The sequence below is a fragment of the Sciurus carolinensis genome, chromosome 6, assembly GCF_902686445.1.
Source record: "Sciurus carolinensis chromosome 6, mSciCar1.2, whole genome shotgun sequence".
In the NCBI taxonomy this organism is placed as follows: Eukaryota; Metazoa; Chordata; class Mammalia; order Rodentia; family Sciuridae; genus Sciurus; species Sciurus carolinensis.
This window is the reverse complement of record NC_062218.1, coordinates 72,504,002-72,522,528: the sequence shown is the minus strand read 5'-3', so window position 1 is coordinate 72,522,528 and position 18,527 is coordinate 72,504,002. Positions and strand designations below refer to the sequence as shown.

General features: G+C 33.0%; 1 protein-coding gene across 1 annotated transcript in view; it reads right to left on the bottom strand.

The window, feature by feature from the left end:
• Positions 1–18,527, bottom strand: part of Rasa1 (RAS p21 protein activator 1) — a 107,662-nt gene that overhangs the window by 57,171 nt on the left and 31,964 nt on the right. Inside the window, exon 2 of the mRNA XM_047555874.1 lies at positions 560–712. Within this exon, the coding sequence (XP_047411830.1) occupies positions 560–712 (153 nt within the window). The remainder of the gene's footprint in view (positions 1–559; positions 713–18,527) is intronic.

Below are 18,527 nucleotides of genomic sequence, written 5' to 3'. Positions count from 1 at the left end.
AAATTATACTTTATATAAATATTATGTAAGTATGATAGGACTCTTAAAGTTTATTTTAAAATCTAAACATATAATTTCACCTAAGAAATTATTATACTATCAAATATTAAATTGTTATTGTTTGTGTAAGATTATACTTTATATAAATATTGTGTAAGAAGTATGATAGTACTTTTAAAGCTTATTTTAAAATCTAAACATCAAAGATACATGATTATTTTATTAGTTAACATTATAGGTTCTATAGTCTTAAGTCTGTACTTAAACTTATACATTTATTTCAGCTTTAAACTTTGTTATCAGAGTTTATTTGTAATTCTTTGTACTTTAAAAGTGGTAAGTATATTTGGGGATTAGTAAAGTAATAATCAATAATCATGTTTTTAAACAAAAAATATAAACCTTTCAACAATGCTTATTCTAAATCACTGATTAAATTATTCAATTGAGAACAAGTTTTCTCCTCTATTACTTAAATGTCAGTGGGTCATTCATTTTTTCAAAAGCAGGCATCAAAATAACTATACTATGCAACTTCACAATAGGAATAAAGACTTACCTAAAATGGTTGACAACATTTGTTTGGCTAAGAAATGAAAGTACAAAGGATCCTGGCCTCCGATCACTCTCTCTTATAAGGTAGCTGCCAGACTTCCCTGCCTGCCTGAGGCGTTCTTCTGCAATAGTTCGATCAAGTTTTCCATGATACCACCTAGAGGAAAAAGATAAAGAGATTAGAATAAAAACAGCAACCATAAAATTACTAAGCTGACTGAAAATCATACTACAAATTTTAAATACCTACATGTAACTTAAACATGTATATTTTACTATGAACCAGTTATTGCAATTTAAACTCAATTGTTAACCTCTTCTCAGTCTCTCTAAAAATATTCATTTACTCACTTTTAAGTTTGCTCTATAAACTCAGACCTAATCATCTCATATACAAACCTCTCCTAGGGCTGGGAGTATTGTTCAGTGGTAAAGTGTTTGCCTAGTGTGTATGAAGTACTGGGTTCAATTCTCAGCATCACAAATAAATAAAATAAAGGTTCATCAATAATTAAAAAAAAAAATTAAAAAAAGAAACTTCTACTTTTACCCATCTTCCTACCTCCAGGTTCATCCATTCAAATTACACATACTACTAAAATCAATTAGAAAAATAAAAGATAAATGGAAATTATTTATGTACAACTCATCTATGTATTAAGGAACCAATACTTGACATTAACAAGGCACATGGAATTTATGAGAAAATAAAACTTTAGTCAAGAGTCTGTGCACTATGATAGGAAAACAGAATGATGTTGTCAAAGGCTGTGGTATGTTTCCTTCCTTCCTCCCTCCCTCCCTCCTTCCCTTCCTTCCTTTCTTCCTTTTCTTTTTATCCCCCCTTTTCTCTTATTCCTTCTTTCCTTCTTTTTAGAGCTAAGGACTGAACCCAGGGACACTTTACCACTGAGCTACATCCCCATCACTTTTTATTTTTTAGTTTGAGATAGGGTCTCACTAAATTGCTGAGGCTGGCCTATGGAACTTAAGATCCTCCTTCTCCACCTCTGGAGTCCCTGGGATTATCCAGACTGCTGTTTTAATTTCTTATTTCTAAATAAACTGATTATTCCCTTTGATTCTGAGATGATCTACTCCATGACCATACATTTGAACTCAACTTCCCAAGTTTATTTAAAAAAACATGAGGGGAATAAAAACCACCTTTGTCCCTTTAAGCTTCAGACAGTCTATTTAAATGACTGGCTATAACTAGACTACCCATGCTTTGAATCTATGCCTATAAAAGCCTCATAAATTGATATAAACAGAAACATACTTAGAAATAAATTGTTACATAGGCTTGGAATGCAAACATATAAAGTAATCATGAAATATTCTTAACATTGTTTTGTATGCTAGCTAAACTTATCCTTAGGTATCAGTAGTCTCACTTAAAATATTCAGAGAAAAACCAAAAACATAATAAGTGAATTGTTATGGTTGTATGTGAGATAGCCCCCAAAAGTTCATGTGTGAGACAATGCGAGAATGTTTAAAGAATAAATGATTAGGTTATGAGAGTCTTAACCCAATCAGTGAATTAATTCCCCTGATGGCATTACTGGAGCAGTAACTAAAGACAGGTATGATGTGGCTAGAGGAGGTGCGCCCCTGGGGACTACCTTGCGGGTATATATTTGGTAGCTGATGAGCAGAGACTCTCTCTTCCTAATCATCATGTGAGATGCTTCTCTCCACCACACTCTTTCACCATGATGTTCTGCCTCACCTGGAGCCCCAAGCAACGGAACCAGCTGTCTATGGACTGGGACCTCTGAAACTGTGAGCCACCAAATAAACTTTTCCTCCTCTACAATTTTTCTGGTGAGCTCTTTTAGTCACAGCAGCAAAAACATAAATGACAAATAAAACTTATTATACTACTCTATTTTTTTATAAGCCTGCTGTAATGAAAGATTAGTCTTGACTAGGTTTAAACCCAAAAACACAAAATTGAGAACTTCTCCAAAGAATTTTTTCTGGTTTTCTTCTAAAAACAAGCCTTTTTATTTAGAGGACTGTGCATAAGATTGCAAATAAAATAATGAGACAACTATACTGTCATTATAACCTAGTAAGAAAAACGTAATTATAAACTGTTAATATAGAGAAAGAAGAGGGAAAAACAATGTCTTATTATCTCATTATCTTAAGGTGATTTGACAAAGTAAATTTTACTTTCAGGAGCTATTTTATTTTTATCACTTTTTTTTAATCTAAAAGGAAAAGTTACGACTAGAAATAGCTGGGTGCGGTGGTGCACACCTGTAATCCCAGTGGCAAAGTCAGGCTCAGCAAAAGCAAGGCGCTAAGCAACTCAGTAAGAGACCGTGTTTCTAAATAAAATACAAAATAGGACTAGGGGATGTGGCTTAGTGATTGAGTGCCCCTGAGTTCAATCCCGGGTTATCCTCCTCCCCCCAGAAAATACTAGAAATCACTAAAGTTCCCTTTGAAGAGTTCGAATTTAATGACAAACTACGATAGAAGTTTGAAATCTCAGACTACAAATTTATTTAGTTGTGAAAGTATGAAACAGTCTTAGAATATAAAATACAGTTTTTATTACCTAAGGCACTGGAGATATCCCACAGAGCAGATTTATAAATCAAAGGAAGACAAAATTAAGAACAATTTTAAGCAGGCCATTATTTTTGTTTATTATTTTTGTTTACTTAAGTTTGTTAAATTTCTTCTGGTTTTTTTTGGGGGGGGGCACAGGGTTTGTTGGGTTTTTTTTTTTTTTTTTGCACCTTTCTTTTACTGAGGCTGGCTTTGAACTTGGGATCCTTCTGTCTCAGCCTCCTGATTTCTTCAGAGTTTTAAGCAAAATATCAAGATTAAAAGATTTTATTTAATTGTCACTTTGTAAATTTAGCATGGGATGATACAAAAGTTAATGGAGTATTACACAATTTGTAGCTTTCAGTGTTTACATTTATGTATGTGAACCTTTAACATTAAAATGGGTAATCAGGGCTAGGGTAGAGCTCAGTGGTAGATTACTTGCCTGGCAAGTGAAAGGCACAGGGTTCTACCCTCAGCACCACAGGAAAATCAACAAATAAAATAAAGGTATTATGTCCATCTACAACTAAAAAAGTATTTTTAAAAAATGGGTAATCAGTTCAAAATAGACATTAATCTAAACAGCTTTTTTTTCCTGAATATTGGTGATTTTCTTTAATGCCAAAAGTATGTAGCTCTAAATACACAAAGCAAAATATGTCGATTCTTGATTATGATGATAAACTGTGATTAAATTATCCAACAATCATCTTCTGGCATATATGTAATTACTTGATCGGCTCCTCAAAAAGTTCTAAATTATTTCAACTACTGCAAACCTCTGGCTGTACTGAGAAAACCAAATAAAATTAAGTACGAAAATTTTAATTATCATTGTTGTTTCCTTCAAATTATCATGGTGAATCCTAGCAACAAAAATATTTTAAATGCTTCTGCCCAGACACTTGTAATTTATTTTTAAAGCATAAAAAGCACTTTAACTAAATTGATACATGAGGTCTGCATCCCATTTAAAAAAAAATGGAATAATAATTAACATATTAGATCTTTTTAAAATGTCACTGAAATTGCACATAGCAATATGATATGCAACTAAAACAAATATTTTACAAATAAATACAGTAAGGTAGGATTTAATTCTGATATTTCACAGATTCATAGAACCCAAGTAAATTTCTATATCAATTAAAACTATACATTGGTTTTACTCAAAAACAATGTTTCTCAATCTTTTTTCATCCATAAATCTCTTTTTATAAACATTCAAGAGATTCAGAAACCCTCAGGTAGGAGCAGTTCCTCATAATTTATTTTCTATTTAACTCCAGAAGTCAAAAAAAGTGCTACTTTTAACTTTCTTATATCTGTAACAGAATTTTATTTTAGATACAAAATGATATGGAATATTCTTTCTCAAAATATAGCCCCAATAACAAAGATATGACATTCTCCAAGAATGGACTGTTCCCTATAGATATCTGTCTAAAACATTCAATTTTTTAAAACATGCTAAGCTTTCTGCCTTTGCAAGCAGTTATAGCAGCATTACAAAGAAATGAAAGAAAACATAGTCAACTCCACTTGTATCCAAGTGTCTACAGTTAAGACCTTATTTTATCTCTTTAAGGGTAGCTTGCTGATGATTGTTTTCAAATAAATTGTGGGGGGAATTCAATTGGGAGCCAGATTATTTAAAATTCAAACACAAGCAAAAGTACCATATTAGAAAATAAGGAAATTTTGAGTATAATATGAAATTACTAAAATAATGGTAAGCCCAATCAACTAACTTTACAAATCTGCCTACATTTATGGCAGTTGTTAACTCACAGACTGTACCTGGATCATAGCAATAATTTTGAAAAGAGTTTCCTGAATGGGGGAAGAAGTGTTAAATCATAAGACATAATGATGAAAAACGTAAGTTATTTAGTTCAACATTCTTGCCGATGTAAAAAAAAAAAAAAAAAGTATCCACCAAGTTCAAGTTCTGATATTTGAAGACTATTATTCATGTCTAAAAAGAACATGAAACCAGGTTAGGCTAATACAACTCAAAGAAGGATGGTTATATTGATACCCCCTAAACTTGTTCAAAAAGAAACTAATAGACCAATAGAAGACCTAGTCTTACTAGAAACGAACTGTTAGAAAGTTTCTTCATAGCTATGAGCAAAACTGTATATTTTTATGCACCATTACCATCACTTATAAAATAGGGAAAATACTTGATTCAATCTCAGTATAAATTAAATACTTATTCTAAACTCCTTTCAAAAATATGAAAAAAAATATTACATATATGGAGTTAAGAGTAAAGACTGGAGCTTTCAATCACAGCTCTGCCACCTACTTGCTGCAAATTACTTAATCTGAGTTCCAGGTTCCTCATTTATAACAGGATGTAGGATAATAGAGCCTATCTCATAAAAGGTTGGCTTGATATTATGGGTCAAGCATCCACAATCTAAAAATCTAGAATCCAAAACACTTGGAAATCCAAAACTTTTTAAACACTGGCATGACACTCAAAAAGTTTCAGATTTTAGAACGCTTCAGACTTTGGATTTTGGATTAAGAATGATCAACCAGTTGTCTATGCAAAACCTGAAAAACTCCACAAAATCTGACATAAAACTCTTTCCCAAGCATTTTAGACAAGGAATACTCAACCTGTATTATTAAAAGAGCTAATACATATAAAGATGCTTAGACGAGTGACTAATATATAGCAAAGGCCCAATAAATATTAATTATTATTAAACCAATATCAAGGCAGAATGAAGGACACTAAAGGATATAAAACTAAGTAGAACTTTATCAATGAAAATCTCAAATTTTATGACTGCTGCCTAAAGATGATCAAACTGGAAATCACCTTAAGTCCTAATTATCTTCCTATTTTCCAGTCTTGTTTACTGTCCATTTAATTTTGGGAAAAGAAGACACTAATCTTTGTTTCTATTAAGGCATTGATTTTAGGAGAAAACGTCTGTCAAAACTTGATTTGGAGGCTGGGGTTGTAGCTCGGTGGTACAGTGCTTGCCTAGCACATGTGAGACACTGGGTTCAATCCTCAGCATCACACGAAAAAATAAATAAATAAAGGTATTGTTTCCATCTACAAGTTAAAAAAAAACTTTTAGATTATATATATTAATTAGGGTGGGAGGTGCCAACATATTCATAAACTAGAAATTCTTCCATTTGTCTTTGCAACTCTACAAGGAAACCCTTTAAACAGCCCTGCTTTTTTCCCAAGGTGCATATATTCTTTGGAGAGATGGCAAGGATGATATATATTTTAACTACTGTGACTTAAATTTGTCTAATATAACACTTTAAAAAAATATTTAATATTTTCCTATTTTAAAAATAAATTCTCCCTCTTATTCCGTGTGTCTCTCTCTTTTAAGAAAGATGGGGAAAAGAAAAAGTAAGTTCAAGAAGTAAAATACCAATACCCTTAGCCAGTTTTGTATATTTTTGAGAAATCTTACAGGTAGATATGGGGTCCCTAATTTCATTTTCTTAGAAACACAAATTAATTTATCTAAGATAGCATAACATCCAAAATAAAACTACACATTACATAAATTAACAATAAAAGGGACATCTTAGGTAAGTTGTAGGAATCATTCTACTTTTAAATGTCAAATCACATTAATAGTTTTGATTAATGTGTGCTGTGTACTGCTAGAGTACATCTGAGGGACCTTAAAGGGTACTTTTCAATCTATCTTACTGATTAGAATATAGAAATCTATACAATGAAAAAGCAACCAATCTGAATATAAACATACTTCATTCAAATTGTACAATAATTTAAAACCAATGTGACAATCCTAAATGGAAACTGTCCACCACAGTAGAAAACAACTAAAATACTGCTAATATCAATAATTTACTTTTTCTAAAAAGGAAAATAAACTGAATTTCCCTTTTACTTTTCATTATGCTCTTCCTTTTAGTTATATCACTGGTAGGCACTAGGTTTTTGTTGTTATTACATATTGAACCCAGGGTCTCACCCACGGGTACTCTACCACTGAGCTACATCTCTAGCCTTTTTTAAAAGTGTATTTTGAGATAAGGTCTCCCTAAATTGCCCAGGCTAGTCCCAAACTTACCATCTTTCTGCCTTGGTCTCCCAAGTAGCTGGGGTTATAGATGTGCCCCCAAAACCCCGTTGACACCAGAGTTCTTATAGAGAAACACATGCAGAAATCCAATTGCCAGGAATTTCCTCTCAAATGAATCAAGTGGTTGTATGCCTGATCATAAAGTTTTTCTGTAACTCTCAAAATCAGATTTTCTTACATATGCTTATACATGTCTTTTCTGAAATTAAACTGGTTATTTCACTCTGCTGTACAAAGTATATATATTTGCTAAGACTATAAATCTAAAGTTTCTGTAATTCCCTTTTAACAAACAGTTCCTATAGTCTTTATAGGCTGAGCTGAAGGTAAACACAAATAGTAGCTGGCAAAGATTTTCTCCCATTCTGTAGGCTCTCTCTTCAAGCTCTTAATCATTTCCTTTGTTGTGCACAAACTTTTTAATTTGAAGTCATTCCACATATTCATCCTGGTTTCATTTCTTGAACTTTAGGAGCCTGTGTCAATTTGTTGGGAGTATTGACCCAATGTTTTCTTCTACCAGTTGCAGTGGTCTAATTTCTAGGTCTTTGGTCCACTTTGAGTTGATTTTTGTGCAGGATGAGAGACAGGGAATCTAGTTTCATTCTTCTACATATGGATATCCAGTTTTCCCCACACCATTTGTTTAAAAAGTTATCTTTCTTTCAATGTATGTTTTTGGCACCTTTGTCAAGATCAGATGGCTATATTTATATGGACTTGCCTCTGTGTCTTTTATTCTATTACACTGGTCTTCATGTCTGCTTTTGTGATAGTACCATGCTTTTTTTGCTCCTGTAGCTCTGCGGTATAATTTGAGATCAGGCATTATGATGTTTCCAGATCATTCTCATTACCCAGTATTCATTGGCTATTCTGGATCTTTTTTCCTTCCATATAATTTTAGAACCATTTTCTCTGATTCTGTAAAAAATGTCATTGGATCTTTTCCAGGTATTCTTCCCAAATCAAATTAATATTGAGAATAAAGAACTCATAAAACTTAACACTCCAAAAATAAGCCAATCAATAAATGGACAAATTATCTAAACAGACATTTCTCAAAAGAGAAATACAAATGGCCAACAAATATATGAAAAGTATTCAACATCCTCAACAGAGAAATGAAAATCAAAACCACAGTGAGATTTTATCTCACTGCAGTTAAAATGGCAATCATCGAGAATACAAATAATAATAAGCTGGCAAAAACGTGTGGAAAAGAATACACTCATACATTGCTGGTAGGATTGTGAATTAGTACAACCTTGAAAGCAGTATGGAGATTCCTCAGAAATCTAAAAATGGAACCCCCATATAACTTGACCCAGCTATCTCACTCCTTGGAATTTATCCAAAAGAACTAAAATCAGCATACTACAGTGATATAGCCACATCAAAGTTTATAGCAGCACTAGTCAAATTATGGAACCAGCTCAGATGCCCATCAATACATGAATGGATTAAGAAAATGTGGCATGTATGTGTGTGTGTGTGTGTGTGTGTGTGTGTATACACTCAGCCATAAATAAGAATAAAATAATGGCATTTGCTGGTACACGGGTACATCATACTGTGTGAAATATGCCGGACTCAGAAAATCAAGAGTCTGTTTTATATGCAGAAGCAAGAGCAAAATAAGGAAAAGACGGTGGTTGGAGAAGGGATTAAATATCATAAACATAATGAGAACATCAGTAGAGTAGAAGTAGATCAAGAGGGAAGGAGGAGGGATGGGAAAAGAGCGAAAAGAAGGATAAATTTAACAAAATCATACTGTGGACATATATAAACATATCACAGTAAATTCTACCTTTATGTATATGTATAAAGCATCAATCAAAAATAAATAACTGAAAGGAAGATCAGTAGAGTAGAGGGAAAATGGGGAGGGAAAAGGAGAGGGAAAGGGGTACGTGAGAGGGAACTGAGGACTGAAATGGAGTAAATCAAATTCCATGCGTGTATGATTGTGTCAAAATGAACTTAAATTTTTAAAAATTTTTAAAAGAATATAAATAATAATTATTAGTGAGAATGTGGGAAAGGTACATATATATCATTAGTGGTGCTGCAAATTAATACAACCACTTTGGAAAGCAGTATGGAAATTCCTAAAGAGATGAGGAATGGAACCACCACTCCCTGGTATTTATCCAAAGGAATTAAAATCAGCATACTATAATGATACATGCATACCAATGTTTATAGAAGTGCAATTCACAATAGCCAAGTTACAGAATGAACCTAGGTATTATCAACATACAGATAATGAAAGTTTTGTATATATACACAACAGAGTTTAACTCAGCCATAAAAAAGAATGAAGTTATGCCATTTGCCAGTAAATGGATGGAACTAGGGAACATCAAGTTTACTGACTCAGGAAGTCAAAAGCCAAAAGTTCTTTCTCCTATGTTGAAGCCGGGATGGAGGGAGTAATTTAAAAAAGGGGGGGGGGGAATCTCATCAAAATAGATTTTGGTGACCAACTGGACTCGTTTGGAAGACCAATAGAGTAGAGGAAGGGGACCAAGACGGAGGAGGGGAGGCAATGGGGAACAAAATTCACCAAATTATGTTATGTCCTTGTATGAATATACTACAATGAATCCCACTACATGTATATTATGTTAATACAGTAATTAAACAACAACAATAATAATAATAGAGGGAGAAATAGAGTAGAGCAAGCATATCAGAGGGAAGGAAGAGGAAAAGGAAAGTACCAGGGAATGAGACTGATCAAATGTTGCATGTTTAAATATGGCATAATGAATCTCACTATTATGCACAATTATAACATGCCAATAAATATTTTTTAATGTTAAGAAAAACTAACTTCTTAAAATGAAGGGAAAAGTAAAGAAAATTCATATCATACTGAGTTCTCATATCACTATGCATAGAGACTGAAATTAGGTTACTGGTAAATTCATTTGAACATCAACTAGTCTAAGCAAAATAAGCATAGTATCCCTTAGAACAACTATGTACATTACTTAAACTTGAGAAAAAATATTTGTATGTATATGTTGGATATTCTTGGTATGTTCAAGGCAGGTGTCAAGAGTGTGAGTGAGAGAGAGAGAGAGAGAAAGAGAGTGAGTGTGTGCGTGTGTGTGTGTATGTACATGTGTGAATGTATTTATGTATCTCAATCCAAATTAGTAAAAAGTTAAGAACAGAAGTACATTTTCTTTTTTTAACATTTTTTAGTTGTAGATGAAAAATTTAAAAATTTTATTTATTTATTTTTATATGGTTCTAAGAATTGAAACCAGTTCCTCACACATGCTAGACAAGTGCTCTACCACTGAGCTACAACCACAGCCTCCAGAAATACATTTTTTTTTTTTTTTTTTGCAACAGATAACATATTTACAGAGTCCAAAAAAAGGTTTTGTTTTTGAGGGAGTATTTCTGAAGAACAGCACTGTCCTATATGTTCTATCCACCCAAAATTAAGTCAGATGAAAGACTATATCAAAAAAGTGAGGATCAATATAATGCATGTGTTAGACAAAAGTTTATACTGAAATTCACTCAACCAAGATTGTACCATTTTTCACCACCTGTTAATTACCATCATCCTAGAAAGATAATGAAGGATAGAAAAAAATCACACCTCTCAAAAATATGCAGTAATCAAATGTTAAAAGGGAGAGACACAGAAATAGTACACCACAACCTAGCAGAAAGCTAAGATCAGGTCCTACATCACATCTTCTGATCTCTTTTATCCGTGTACTCGGAGTTCTCAAAAAAAGCTGCTAAGTTTTACAGTTCAGTTTTTCTTAGAACTTCAACAATTATAATGTCATGCTACTCAGTATTTGAAGAAAGGACAAGGAAATGACTTGTGACCATCTGGTAGAATGCACTGTTACAACATCACAGTAAACTACCTTGAAGTAATCCTTTACTTCGTAAGAAATTTTTTTTCTTGACAATGTTCGGTCTAAAACTTTTGAAAGTGTACTGGTTCATTAGCTACCTAATGCAACTAAAACATTTCTTAAACTTTATTTTAAGATATATCTTTAAATCACTGAACTTGAAGGTTAAAAAGCAAATTTAATATAACAATACTTTTTATTATTTAACATAGAGTCTTGGTAAGTTGCTGAGGCTGGCCTTGAAAATGTGATCTTCCTACCTCAGCCTTCCCAGTAGTGGGGATTACAAACATGAGCCACCAGTTCCTAACAGTACAAAAACTGATGTAGAAACTGAAACCTAAAGATTAGTGACAACTTACTGGGAATAAGCAAAGAATCAAGAAGGTAGGTAAGAAGAATATCACAGGCAGAGAGAAAAGCACAGACAAAAGTAGTTTATTGATCTATCAATAGATATATGAACATAGTACTTCAAATATTCAAAATATACCTTATAAACCTAATTATCATTTAAGAGGAAATGGAAAGAATATAAGCTTTCAAATTAGAGACTTGTAATCTGAGAAATACACCTCACAGAACATTTTAAAGTTCAAAATATTTCAGATCTACCCTCTAAACTGGTCTCAGCAACAACCCTATTAGGGGTGTGAAGGATGGATATTATCTACTCTAGCACTCAAACTTCTCCAAAATGTGTCTATTATTCTCCTATGTACTCTGTATTCCAAACATACTTATTAATCAATGACTTTTTAAAGAACTTACTTTGTGTCAGGCACTGTTTTAAACATTGGTTTTTCTCCCTATATGCTTTCTCATTTTTAATAAATGAAAGTGAGAAAAGTATGCTGTACTCAAAGGTCATCCTAAAATTAAGGCATTTTCTATGGACTTCAGTTCAAACTATAACCTCTATGAAGATAATTCAAAATTTCCCTCTCTAACTTATCTCCTAAGCTCCAGGGTTAAGTTACCTGTTAAGAATCTTAACCTTGAGGAGAATACAGCTGCATCTAAAAAATTGCAGCCTCTACAAATACACACAAACGCATACACCTGCTACTCTTCTTTAATCATTTATATTTTTTAATGGCCACCAGCATCCTTCCTAGTGCCAAACTCAAAACTTCAAAATCAATTTTGATTACTTCCTATCTTCCTAACCATAAAGGTATTACCCACTTACAGACTGTACTTCCAACATCATTCAGATTATTCCTCAATTTTCCATTTCTTCATGGACTAATTCGGGCACTCTTTCCTTTTCATACTGTTTTCACCTTTTCTGCAACTGTGTGAAAATGATCAGTTATTAAGGAGAACGATCATCCTTTCCTTAAAAAACAGAAGAGACAAAAGAGAATGGGTAAAAAGATATTATTTGCAATCCTGGAATGGAAAAGGTCAAATACATAGTTGCCTGAAGGCAAAAAGTAAAGAAAATTATTTTGAGATAAAATTTCTGTAAAGGATGAAACCTCAGTCTAATTCTAGTTTAATTTTTTAAGATCTCAAATAAGCAAAGGGATAAATGAACTTGAAAATACTCAACTCTCAAAATTCAACTCTCTCAATAAAGTAGTAATCAAGGACATGAAGAAGGAAATAGTCCTTCAATAGTCCTTCAGTATGTTAAAATGCCAAAGAAACTCAACAAATACACTAGAAGTCTGGAAGATACCAACAAATGGTCTGCAGAGCCACTGCACCCAGCCATAATAGCTTTTGTCTGTACCATTAAGAGTGACTGTGATATGATTCTTTATTCATTTTGAAGAGTGAATAAGACAACTAAAATATAATTATTTTAATATAAAGCCCTCTGTATTTTAAATAATTTGGAAACACTCTGCCTTGCCCCAAATGTCACCCCAAAAAGTATATTTAAGGAGGTTTTGTTTAAGATGTCCAAAACAAACTTTAAAAGGAGAGTACTATTTATATAATCTGGGTCACAAATGTGTCATTTTTTTTATCCAGTGTCATGATAAAAAGTGTTCAACAATGTAAATCATTTCTAACTCTCCATTCAACTTTAAAGACAGTACTGCATTTCTAATAGCTGCTGATCTTTCAATCTGGATATCTCAACTAACAATTCAATTCAACACATTAAAAAAATGATCTCATATTCTTCCCACAGCCTTTCTCTCCCAGTTAACTTTGTCATTTACATCAATCAGGTCACCCAAGCTATTAGAACATCTACTGCTGTTTTCTAAGGTTAAAAAAATACATCTAATTCAATATACTATAAACATCTCATGAGTTATCTTTGTCTCACTCCTCTATTCTATTTCCCTCATATCCAATCAAAAAGCCTTTTCAGTAATCCCACCTTATCAATGCTCTTTCTCCCATCTTTTCCTTTTCCTCTGTCTATATCCTTCCTCATCATGTCCAGTAGTAATTCCCACAAAGGATCTTCCAGTTTATTGTTCATCTATCACCTTACACACCTGTAATATTCTAATATTATGGCTAAGCTTTAAATCACAAATCAAAAGCTGAACTGGTCCCACTGCTTATAAAATGAAATCCAAACTAATATCATGGTATTCAGTAATCTTTATGATTTGGCCAGTTTCCACTGGACTACTCACCACTTCCTAAACATACCGATAATGCACTTTCAAGCTGCTATCCCTTTGATCATGCTATTCCTTTAATCTGATGTGCCCTTATTGCCATTTCTCTGCCTAAAGAAATTCATCTCATGATTCAGTGCCTGGCTAAAAGTGCCATTTCCTTGACTGTTCACAATTCATTTTATGTCCCTTGCTTAGTTCTTACACTTCTGGGGGACATGTTTTTGGCTTTCTATTAGTCATTTTCATCACTAAATCAAAAGGTACTTGAGGACACTGGGAACATGCAAATCACATTCACCATTCTCTATCACCTGGCACAATGCCATGAAGATAGCAGCCCTTGCCTACACATAAATTCTAAAGTCATAATCCATTACACATTATCTAGTCAAATTGAAGAATGTCTGTGTTCTCCACTAAAATTATTTCCTCAGCCTGCATAGTCCTCCCATCCCACTGTAGAGAGCTTTAATTCTTCCCTCCTCAGAATACCTATGCTTCCAGATAAGAGTCAGAATTCAACTTCTCAGTAATATCAGCTAAAGACTACCTTTCCCCGAAGTGATGTTTAAAACCAGAATGTCATCTGATCACGTCAAATTTCTCTGTAGAAAAAATGTGGTAAAAATATCACTCACTTAGACACCTCAAGACCCCCTACTTTGAATTCTCATAATATCTGTAACCAGTACAACTTAAAACTGAGAAAATTTAAAACTTATTTTAAATAATTTAAACATGAATTTTAAAGTAACACATGATGGAGTTACTGTTAATATGGCTAATATATTACTTATGTAAAACATTTTTCATAAAATTAGGTAAAGAGTAACACTTTTACATTTTGCACAACTCTTTAACATCTAATTTAATAAAAAATAGCTAGATTTTCATATCCATTTCTGCATTTAATCTGTTGCTGTACATTTTGTTGTTTCACAGTATTTAAAGATATAACCTAATAACTTTTAACTTAGATGAAATGTTCAATCTGACCATATATAAAACATCTATACTCCATTCCATTAAATCCACAGGTCTATCATTTACTCATACATATTTTGTAGCATTATGCAATGGTCACATGAAAAATAATGGTTTGCTGAGCTATGTAGATTTTCCAGATGTTGACATTTCATTTACAATACCAAAGCATCATATTCCTTATATCATCATTACACAAATACTGGATATTCCAAAGAAAGGCATGGCTCTAGCCCAACTTCCAGGAGTTAGCACTTAAGGCTTTAAAATACTCTGCTTAATAAGAGTGGTTTTGTTCACTGGGAGCCTTGATCCACACCAGACAGTTCATGCTAACACTGTGACTTATGGTTGGGGGCCTTGGTCCATTCAAAATCAGTTTCACATCTGGAGTCAAAATGATGGCATAACAAAAGCAAGTTACTAACATAAACCACATGGGTGCTTCCGGCCAACAGAATCAACCCCCAATAAAAATCCTAGACACCAAAGGTCAGGTGTATTTTCCTGGTTGTAGATATTGCATTAATATTGTCACACATTGTTGCTGATAAAATTAAGCACTGTCCATATGACTCCAGAAGAACAAAAAAAACTGGAAGTTTTTATCTAGTCTTTCCTGAACTCTGCCCTATGAAACTTTTGACCACTGCTGATTTTAATTTCTCTTTACTGTAATAATGCTTTATTTAGGTAATAGTTTACCAAACTATAAGTATACTGCTGGGTTCTGTTAGTCCTGTTAGCAAATGACTAAACTTGAATGTGTAGTCTTAGGAACTTCCAAAAATATCAATTTCATAGAAAAGTCATTAAGTTCCTAAATTCTTAGTTTCAGATACAAGGATTCCAAAATTCTAATTTTTGCCTGAAAGCTTGAATTTTGTTTAAAATTGTGAAATACTGTCAGTTCTTTTTCAAGAAAAAGTTTGTCAAATACTCAAGTCTTAAAAACCACTTTGTCAGTAACTCTTTAACATGAAACTAGAGAGCCATAAAGTGGCTATTTCAGCTCTCAACTCAAATAACCACATAACTGCTTTTCCTCAAGACATTGCACTTCCACATGCAGCATATATGTATTTTCCTTTCAAATACGCAGAATATTAAGCAGACATATACTGCAAGATTGCAACTGCAATATACTGCGCTGCATGGAAGAGGTTCCCTGTCTCCTTCTGAAATTTTTCCCCTAAGAGAATGGCTTTCCTAACTCCACCCTATTCTGTCCATTACATAAGAAGCTCCTTCCAGTCCTTACCCCCTTTACCTGTGTATTATAAATAAAAGAGAGTTGGGAGAGTTGTTGTAAGAGGTCAGAGTGGGTATAACCAGACCTGTCATGCCCCCTCTCATTTAAAAAGAGTATTGGCTCTTGTGTGTTTATTGAGTTGACAAGTTTTTTGGGGCAACAGAAAAACTGCCAACATTCTCCTCTGGCAGTTAACCCTTTTCTTATCCATGCAGGATGTGGCAGAGAGGACCCCCACAGACACCCTTAAATTGAGGCTGGATTTTTTCTTTTTCCCGTAAGTATGTGGCAGCAAAGAATACGATGACTGACTAGTACAATAAGGTGTCAGTGAATTAATTTATAAGAAGGCAACAGAAATTTTACCTCCCATCATTTTGTACCACCAGAACAAATGTCAAGAATGGAAAAATGACAAATAATGCCTTAGTACTATACAATTCATTTGACTTTACAAATCTCTTGAAAGAGTCTCACAGAACCCCAGGATTTGGAACAAACAGTTTAGTGAAAAAAGACTAAACAAGACTTAATTGCAAGAAAGCTATTCCAATTGCTCTTTTGAATAGACTTAAATCTGTCAGCTTTCACACAAAAGACCCAACCATCTTCAATATTATAACCAAAATATTAATTTAATTCCTTTCCTTCTATTTCTTTAGGTCAAGCCCACAAGCCTCCACTAGTTATAGAACTTCTGACTGTCATTTTAAATACAATCAATCAATTCTGTTATAAAAAACAAGTATAGAAATTTTGGAAATAAGTTATTTCCATGTAATTTATTACTTCAACAAACATTATATTTTATTGATACACTCAGATTTTCTTATGCTTCCTAGCTTTGGCAGCATTCTGCTTACAAACCTTTTGATGATCCATCCCAGTCTCTTCAAATTACTAATTTTCCTTGACTAAATCATGGAATTCTTTTTTCTTTATAGGATTCTTTAAAATTCCTTTGTAGTTGATGGTTTGCTATGTTCATTACCTTTCATATAATTTCAGCAACTACTTAGGAAAGTTTTACAAAAAACTCCAAGTTATTCACAAAAAAAACAAAAAACAAAAAACAAAAAAAACCAAACAAGTATGAAAAAGAAAAAAACAACTTAAGGAAAAAGACCAGTTAATTATCACCTAGTTCATCTTGAAATTCAACCAGTTCTTAACATTACTTGCCACAGTCCACAACCTAAGTCTGTTCTCTGGTTAAGACAATGTATCTCTCCTTCCTCTTTTTCCCCTAAAATGCTCCTCCCATGTCACCCAACAGGTAGCAGATCTTTCTACTAGTATGTATACATCAATTCTAGGAAAAAAACCCTATCACATGTAAAACTTTACTATGAGAAGCACATTACAAAAGTATTCAGTAAATATTGCTACAACACACATGCTTAAAAAATAATCAATTTATATTTCCAAACCATACCAAAATAAATGCCAATTAAAGATTATATTTATCAAACTATAAAATGTTTATATGTAAAATATTGGTATATACAAAAATATTTGCTTAACAGATTAAAAAAAGATCTGACAATACAAAAAATATGCCAAAATGTAAGTAGGAAGTGTACATGTGCTCATATATATGCAAGGATCATCACTATAGTGTAATATCACTGGATTAGATAAAGCTTAATTATTTAACCACTAAAAATAAAGGTAAATAAATTATGTATATCCAATAGAAAACTGTGTAGCCATTTAAGAGAATAAAATAATTCAAACATACCTAAGTATACAAACTATGCCTTATATACTACGATATACTACCTTCAAGTCTATGCACACAAATTTCAGTGAGTCCTATCTAGACTACCCCCTCTTCTGGCACTCCCAATACCCCATTATTCTTTTACTTTTTTGCCATCGCACTTATTACCTTTTATATTACATACAATTTATTCTTTTATGATATTTATTGCTTTTCTTCTTCTGGAAAAATGCAGCCTATAAGGAAGCAGGTATCCTTATCTATTTATTCATTCACCCTAAGCATCTAGAGAGGAGACCAGCATTAAGTTTGAAAAAAATCATCTGCTAAATAAACGTACAAAACAGTGGTCAATAGTTGACCACAGAAAGTATATTTTGGGAACTAAGAGGCAATAAAAGGAGGGTCTTTTAATTAAGAAATACATATGTATATATTCCATTTTTTCCTGTGCATAAAAGCATACTGCCTATTGAAAAACATTTTTTTGGTGACTGGGGGAGGGGGCAGTGGCGATTGGGAGGAAAGCTGTGGATTGAATCTAATACCCTGTGCATGCTAAGTATGTGCTCTACTACTAAGCTACCCTCACAGCCCCAGAAAACTTAAGATTCCCCATAACACAATTACATACTTTATACATATACAATAATGTATACAAGTTATACATATGCATATATCAATACATGTATATATACACAATAGCAATGGTTACTACAATAAGATCAGGGAAGAAAGGAGTGGATACTTTCTTCCTGCATTGTTAGTTTTTAAACAAGAGGTATAGCATAATACTTGTCACATTACTTACAGCAGAATAATCCTCCAACCAAGAAAAGC